A 7,692-nucleotide genomic window follows, 5' to 3' on the forward strand; every position below is an offset into this window, starting at 1 on the left:
CCGGGGCCCGAGGCCCTGCTTCAGGCTGAGGGCCCGGGAAGGAGCCGGTACCTCTCCACCTCCTGCAGCTCCCGCTCCTCTGGTTCCCAGTCGGAATCGGGGTCCGGCTCGCGGCCGGTAGATCCCGGGCCTGCCACCCCCTGGGTCGCGAATCCACAGCGAGCGACGACGGCACGGACGCGCGCCCCGAGCAGGAGACTCAGAGGACCCGCCATGTTGATCGGACTGCTTGCAGCCTGAAACGCAGCAACACCGGAAACCGAGGGGCGGGACCGGAAGTGGTGGTGCGGGACCCGGAAGTGATGTCCCCGGTCTTCCCCGCTTCCGGCAGAAGGCGGCCAATCTGGGCTGGAAGAGCTCTGCGGCCCATCCTTTCCGCTGTAAATAATAGGAGCGATTCCCGGGTACGCGAGAGTCCGAATGAGGTGAAGGACGCTTCTACAAAACCGCATAAATTTTAATAAAATGACGGGTTCACTTGCCAAGAGTCAACCCTTCGTCCCTACGGCAACCCAGGCCGGCCTGTTCCCCCCACGGCGGCGGGAAGGACCCGCGTCGGCGGTCCTCTGATGACGACAGCCCCCTGCCTCGGGCGCTCCGGCCCCGGCCGGACCCAGGGTTCGGACCCATCACCTAGCGACAAATCCAGGCTCAGGTTTGAAGGGCGGAGACGACGAGTGCCTGGCCGGCCCTGGCACCTCTTCCTTCGCTTTTTAGTCTTTTTCTGATCCGAAAATAATCTTGGGGTATCGAAGAATTCCTGGTGTCTTAGGTTTGAGCCTGATGCAGACGGGGCTCCTGGCCAAGGCTTTCCCAACTCGAGCTCCGTGGCAGTCTTTGGTTAAAGAGCAATGGCTGAAGGCCCTTTGCCCCTTAGGACCCCCGGAGGGGGCTGTCCGGCGGCGGTGGGCGCGGGGCTCCCGCCCTGCGTTTACCTGTGGTGGCCGATGTCCAGGAGTGCGGTGGCGCTCTCCGTCAGGGGCGCGGGGGTAGGGCAGAGGGGGAGGTCCTGGGCCTGGGCTGCTCTGTGTTCAGAATTTACCACGCAGGGCAAGGTGCACTCAGTCCACGGGCTACTTATCACGCTTTCCCGTTGCAGGAAATAGCCCTGCTTGGGGGTTAAAGAGGATGGCACTGATCCTGCCATGGCTCTGTTTATGGCTTCTAGCCTCCTGCTGGCCTGGCCTTCTGCAGTAGAAACATGGGGGCCCCCTGAGTTGCTGCTACTCAACTATTTCCCAACTCTGTTGCCCAAGTACCAACACAGAGGCATGGCTGGCACCCGCCCGAGGCTTCCCTGTACCCCGCTGCACTGTCCCTGGTGTGTTTACGTGTCCATTTCCCCCTGAGGTGAGTGCCGGGGCTGTGTTTCTGCCACTCCTATCACCAGGCTCTAGCTCAGTGGTTCTCAACCTTCCTAATGCCTCGTTCCTATCACCAGGCTTTAGCTCAGTGGTTCTCAACCTTCCTAATGCCGCGACCCTTTCATACAGTTCCTCATGTGTGGTGACGCCCAATTTCATTGTTACAAATTGAACATAATTAAAGCATAGTGATGAATCACAAAAACAGTATCTAATCATATATGTGTTTTCCGATGGTCTTAGGGGACCCCTGTGAAAGGGTCACGACCCACAGGTTGAGAACCTCTGCTCTAGCTAGTACGTGGGAGGAGGTAAATAAATACATGGGACCCCGGCCTCCCCAGCTCCCACTCTGCTGCAAGTGCCATCTTCTATTTTGGGAGCATCCCCCCTGTGATAGGTGCTGGTGGAAATGCACACAAGTCAGAGCGAACCAAGCGAGTGTTGCATACTTACGGCTGTTAAGCCTGAATCTGGAAGTGGGAAAGCAGCGCCTCCCGGATTTCCTCAGTGACAAAGAGCAGGGGCCAAAGGTGGCTGGGTCTCTTGTCCAGTGGAAGGTCCTGGGCTGCAGGTAGCACCCGGACTGGTGCAGGAGTGCAGGGTTGCTTGGCAGTGGCCCTAGGATCCTGGGGATCAACTCGGGCTGGACTACGTGCAGGAAGTGAGGAGGGCCCTGCTCTTTGTAGGCCCCTCTCAGGAGGGCCAATGGGAACAGACTCAGAGACGGCAGTTCTTGACTGCTCAGCCCGTCCTGGTGAGATCTAGGCTAGAGGAGAGAAGAAGCCTCTTACCACATTTCTGGTGAGGCTGGGGGGAGTGGTGGGAGAAATAGGGAACTGAGCCCTCGCTGGTTTGGCTCAGTGGATAGAGCGTCGGCCAGCGGACTGAAGGGTCCTGGGTTCAAGTCCAGTCAGGGGCACGTGCCCGGGTTGCAGGCTCGATCCCCAGTAGGGAGCGTGCAGGAGGCAGCCGATCAGTGATTCTCTCTCATCATTGATGTTTCTCTCTCTCTCTCTCCCTCTCCCTTCCTCTCTGAATCAATAAAAATATATTTAAAAAAAAGAAATAGGTAACTGGAAAATCTTCCAGGCCGTAGCCACTACGGAACCAGTTACTCAACAAAAACAGGACCCACAGGGTTGCTGTTAGCTCAGGGAATAGTGAACACGGCAGCTGCTTCGTTGGCCCAAGGCGTTACTTATCTCCAGCTAGAGCCACGGCACTGGCCGGGCCAGGGTGGAGCCACGGAGGGTGGGGTGATTGCCAGATGGGAATATAGAGAGCCAGTCCCTTGTGAGAAGGTTGGGAGCGGCACTTGGCTGGAACCAGTGCTACAAACAAGGGAGCTTGGGAGCGGACGTGAAAAGAACCAAGAGACTCTTTCCTAAGGCCCAGCATACACTGCTTTCCCCGCCTGCACTGCCAGATACCATCCCATCAGCCTCCTGGGCCGCAGCCACCACCGTGCGCCAGGACAGCCTTGGTCCCCGCTCTGAGAGACGCTATGTAGAGCCCCTCACCCGACACTCAGGAGGTTTCTTCTGGCTCTGCTGGCTGCATTGCACGATGCTGGTGATCTGCTCGACGATCCCCAGGCTTCGGATGAGATTCTCCCTCCGCAGCAGGGCATTCAGCCGCTCCAGCTCCTCCTCTTCCACAATTTCTTGAGGCTGCATGGTGTCCAGGTGTCCTGGTCGCAGCTACAAGGCACATGAGAGAGGCATGCAGGCTCTGCAGTGATGAGTCCCAAACCATCAGCAAGTCGACTGCAGGGCTCCTGCCCCCTCTACCGCCATCCCTTCCCCTGACCCTCGAGCCAGGTCCCCTTTGCTACCCGTTCTCTCACGATCTGTTCCAAAAAGTCAGATTCCGTGGACTCATTAGGAACTCCTCTCTCTCAAATGCGGAGGAGAGGGCAGCAGATCCCCTTCTCTAATAGTTCCAACCCATTTTCCCGAAGAAAGGCAAGCGCCACGAAGCCCCTGACACCTTTTGCTCCCGTGTCCGGTTCCGGTAGGCCAGGTGGGTGGCAAGGCTCTGGAACCGGGGCCTGGATCGGGGCCTGGATCGCCTGTTCTCCCCTGCCGACTCGCCCGGGTTCTGCTCCTTGTTGTCCTTTGGCTTCTTAGAGTCTAAGACCTCCCGCTGCTTCTGCTTGAGGCGGAACTCTTCCCGTTGCTGCCTGACAAGATACGGCAGCTTCAGTCACTGGAGAAATTGTGGTGGGAATTGTGGGGGGCGGGGAGGCATATGGGGATGGGAGAAGAGTAGGACATTCTGATCCGTTTTGGCGACTGATGGGAGAGGAATGTGGGGAAGATGGGAAACCTACTAGACTGAATCAGGAAGACTGTTAGGATTTATAATCCCCTCCCCCTCTTTCCTCTAGCAGCGGTTCTCAACCTGTGGGTCGAGACCCCTTTGGCGGTCGAACGACCCTTTCACAGGGGTCGCCTAAGACCATCCTGCATATCAGATATTTACAGGACGATTCATGACAGTAGCAACATTACCGTTTTGGAGTAGCCACGAAAATAATTTTATGGTTGGGTCACCACATGAGCAACTGTATTTAAAGGGCCAGAAGGTTGAGAACCACTGTAACTAAACTGAATCAGGAAGACGGATAGGATTTATAATCCCCTCCCCCTCTTTCCTCTAGGGCCGTGATCAGCAAACTGCGGCTCGCGAGCCACATGCGGCTCTTTGGCCCCTTGAATGTGGCTCTTCCACAAAATACCACGTGCGGGCGCGCATACAGTGCGATCGAAACTTCGTGGCCCATGCGCAGAAGTCGGTTTTCGGCCTGGGCGAGTCTCTTTTGAAGAACTGTTGATATTTGGCTCTGTTGACTAATGAGTTTGACGACCACTGCTCTAGGGCAGTGGTTCTCAACCTTCCTAATGCCGAGACCCTTTCATACAGTTCCTCATGTGTAATTTTGCTACTGTTATGAATCGTAATGTAAATATCTGATATGCAGGATGTATTTTCATTGTTACAAATTGAACATAATTAAAGCATAGTGATTAATCACAAAAACAATATGTAATTATATATGTGTTTTCCGATGGTCTTAGGCGACCCCTGTGAAAGGGTCGTTCGACCCCCAAAGGGGTCGCGACCCACAGGTTGAGAACCGCTGCTCTAGGGGCTGGCATCCTCTCCACCCTGCTGGGGAGCAGTTCCCCTGAAGGAGTTGCCCCCATCCGCGTGGAGAGGGGCATGCCGGGCGGAGTACCTGGCGCACTCCTCTCGGGCCTTGGAAGCCGCCGTCTCCTGGAAGAGGGAGCCACTGTGCTTAAAGAAGGGCGCATACTTCTCTGTGTCAGGCCCAGGGTAGATCCTCCGGTACCCGCCAAGGTGGGAGTCCTCATAGCATTCCTGGTCCAGCAGTGCCGCCTGGGACAGCTCCATTAGGACTCGCCTAAGAAAACCAAGCTCTGGGTGAGTCGGGAGGTCTGCGAGGAGGCAGGCCGACTGCGGCGTCATGGCCTTTGCCCTGCCCCTGCGGTGAGCGCTGCCAGCCCCGTCTGTGTGTGGTAATGAAAACAGGCTTGACTTAAATAGGGTTTCTAATCACAGAAAAGCTAGAAGAGCAGAAAGAAGCTAAAAACTGCCCGTCGTATTAGGATGCAGTGAGCATGTCAGTCATGAGCACAGACTGAGGCAGGACCTCCTGAGTTTGAATCCTGGCTTTGCCACTCAGCAGGCCCTTCTTTTTTATAATATGTTTTAATTTTTATTATTTTGTTTTATATTTTTATTGATTTCAGAGAGGAAGGGAGAGGGAGAGATAAAAACATCAATGAGGAGAGAGAATCATGGATCGGCTGCCTCCTGCACACCCCACACTGGGGATCGAGCCCACAACCCAGGCATGTGCCCTTGACTGGAATTGAACCTGGGACTCTTCAGTCCGCAGGCCAACGCTCTATCCACTTAGCCACACCGGCCAGGGCAGCAGACTCTTTATTTATTCCCTCCTTCCTTTCTTGTTTTAAATGAAATTGGGATCATACAACAGCATTTGTAAATGGCTGCCTAATATTCTAGTGCACTAGAGCCCATTGCACGAAGATTCACGCAATAGGACTTCCTTCCCCTGGCTGCTGGCAGCGGTTTTCCTCGGGCACCCGGGACCCAGGCCTTTGGTCCGGCCGCAGCGGAGAAGCCAAGCCTCTTCAGTCTTCAGTCTTCATTCGTCTTCAGTCTTTGCTCGGGCAGGAGCCTTCAGTCTTTGCTCCGTGCCTGCATATGCAAATTAGCCCACCATCTTTGTTAGGTTAATTTGCATGCTCATCCTGATTGGCTGGTGGGTGTAGCGGAGTGACAACCAATTTACATCTCTTTTATTAGTGTAGATGATTGTACTTTTGTTTATTAAGTCCAAAGGTTTTCCACCTTTTATCCCCATTGAAAGACACGGTTGATAAAGTCATGTGCACAATCCAATCCTGCACGAATACCCAGGGCAAATAGTTACACTTTACCTCCACTCACACAGACAGCTGAGTGCCTACTGTGTGCCAGACCCCCCCAGGATATTATGGCAAATCAAGTACACATGGGTCCTGCATCTTGCAATGCAAGTGGGGAAGAGGGACGTATTTATTATAAGAATAATCCTAAATCTCCAATTCATTTTTTATTGATTTTTCTTTTTTTGAGAGAGAGAAACATCGATTTGTTGTTCCACTTATCGATGCATTCATTGGTTGATTCTTGTATGTGCCCTGACCAGGAATCCAACCCACAACCTTGGCCTATCAGGATGACGCTCTAACCAAGAGCTACCCGGCCAGGGACCATTCATTTTTATGTATCATCAACAAACTGTAATTTAGTGTCGGCAACAAATGACCATGTTTGCAAACCGTCTTACAATTAAAATAATAGTGGGTGGGCAACATTGATTTAAACTGCCCCCTAAAAACAAAATAAATGAACTGTCCCCTAATAGTGAATGACTTAACTGTTTTGTGTTTCATTACTTACTATACACTTCCTCAGGAAATGGTTTCTAGAGGAACTTTGTTAAAAAAAACAACAACAGCTAATCAAACCACATAATACTCCTTATAAGCTAATTATGAAATAGCTCTAACGTACACTGCTAAGCAGGGAAAGTTATGCTCCTGTCTGGGCAGTAAAAGGAGAAAAACAACTTGCATAAGTACATGTATGTGCATTGAATGTTTGTGAAAATACACGCACGACCCGAGAAACACTGAGTAGCCGGAGGAGAAGGGCAGGAGACAGGCTGATCGAGGCATCTTTTGCACTTGAACATACTTGTCTGTGACAGGTGATGTATTACTTATGCAAAAAATTGTTTTTAGTAGCTGATCAGCCCCGGGCTTTCATTCTCAGGAAAGTGATAACAAAAAAGACAAGTTACACAGCTTGCCCGGCGGGCGTGGCTCAGTGGTTGAGCGTTGACCTATGAACCAGGAGGTCACGATTCGATTCCCGGTCGGGGCACATGCCCGGGTTGCAGCAGGTTCCACCAGCATTGGGCATGCAAGAGGCAGCCGATCAGTGGTTCTCTCTCATCATTGATGTTTCTCTCTCTCTCCCTCTCCCTTCCTCTCTGAAATCAATAAAGACCTATTTTAAAAATAAATAAAACAGACACCCCGGACACCTGGGGTACCTGGCCTCGCGTAGCTCTTGGTGGCAGTGGAAAAGCCGCACTTTGACTCGCCGCTTCTCTTCCTCCATCACCTTCCTCTTGTCGCAGCCCCGGAGGTTGGCGAGGATCATGGCATCTAAGAGGAGGGCATCCTTCACCTCCCGATCCAGGCGCGAGTCCGTGGTGAAGCTTGGAGAGTGGTTCACCTGCCAGGAGGAGCCGTTATCCGCCCCCTTCCTAGACGCCCTGAGCAGGTGGCCTCCCCCTTCCTAGACACCCTGAGCAGGTGGCCTCCCCCTTCCTATACTCCCTGAGCAGGTGGCCTCTCCCTTCCTAGATGCCCTGAGCAGGTGGCCTCCCCCTTCCTAGACGCCCTGTGCCAAGGAAGCTGGATGCTCCGACTTCCAAGGCCACAGGACCTGCCACAGAGATCCCTCTAACACAGTGGTCGGCAAACCATGGCTCTCGAGCCACATGCGGACCTCTTGCAGGCCCAGCTTGGGTGGGTGGGGGCGGTCTAGTAGGAGGGCTTAGGAAAGACATCCCCGCCAGTGGCCTCAGCCAAGGAAGCTGGATGCTCCGACTTCCCAGGCCACAGGACCTGCCACGGAGATCCCTCTAACACAGTGGTCGGCAAACTGCGGCTCTCGAGCCACATGCGGCTCTTTGGCCCCTTGTGTGTGGCTCTTC

At 53.7% G+C, this 7,692-nt stretch overlaps 1 protein-coding gene across 4 annotated transcripts in view; it reads right to left on the reverse strand.

Annotated features, from left to right (window-relative positions):
* Window positions 1–764: 764 nt before the first annotated feature.
* The window catches only part of LOC102259438 (tubulin polyglutamylase TTLL13P), a 19,198-nt gene continuing 12,270 nt past the window's right edge, over window positions 765–7,692 (reverse strand). For 3 of the 4 annotated variants that reach the window (XM_014549610.1, XM_014549611.1, XM_005878489.2), the window contains exons 10-15: window positions 7,024–7,208; window positions 4,609–4,794; window positions 3,357–3,549; window positions 2,888–3,067; window positions 1,821–2,133; window positions 765–1,188 (exon numbers count right to left, since the gene is read on the reverse strand). In XM_014549610.1, coding sequence (XP_014405096.1) covers window positions 932–1,188; window positions 1,821–2,133; window positions 2,888–3,067; window positions 3,357–3,549; window positions 4,609–4,794; window positions 7,024–7,208 — 1,314 coding nt within the window. In that variant the 3' untranslated portion in view covers window positions 765–931. The remainder of the gene's footprint in view (window positions 1,189–1,820; window positions 2,134–2,887; window positions 3,068–3,356; window positions 3,550–4,608; window positions 4,795–7,023; window positions 7,209–7,692) is intronic. The other variant, XM_014549612.1, reaches the window with a different exon arrangement.

This window comes from Myotis brandtii, unplaced genomic scaffold (genome assembly GCF_000412655.1).
Source record: "Myotis brandtii unplaced genomic scaffold, ASM41265v1 scaffold561, whole genome shotgun sequence".
NCBI classification, from domain to species: Eukaryota; Metazoa; Chordata; class Mammalia; order Chiroptera; family Vespertilionidae; genus Myotis; species Myotis brandtii.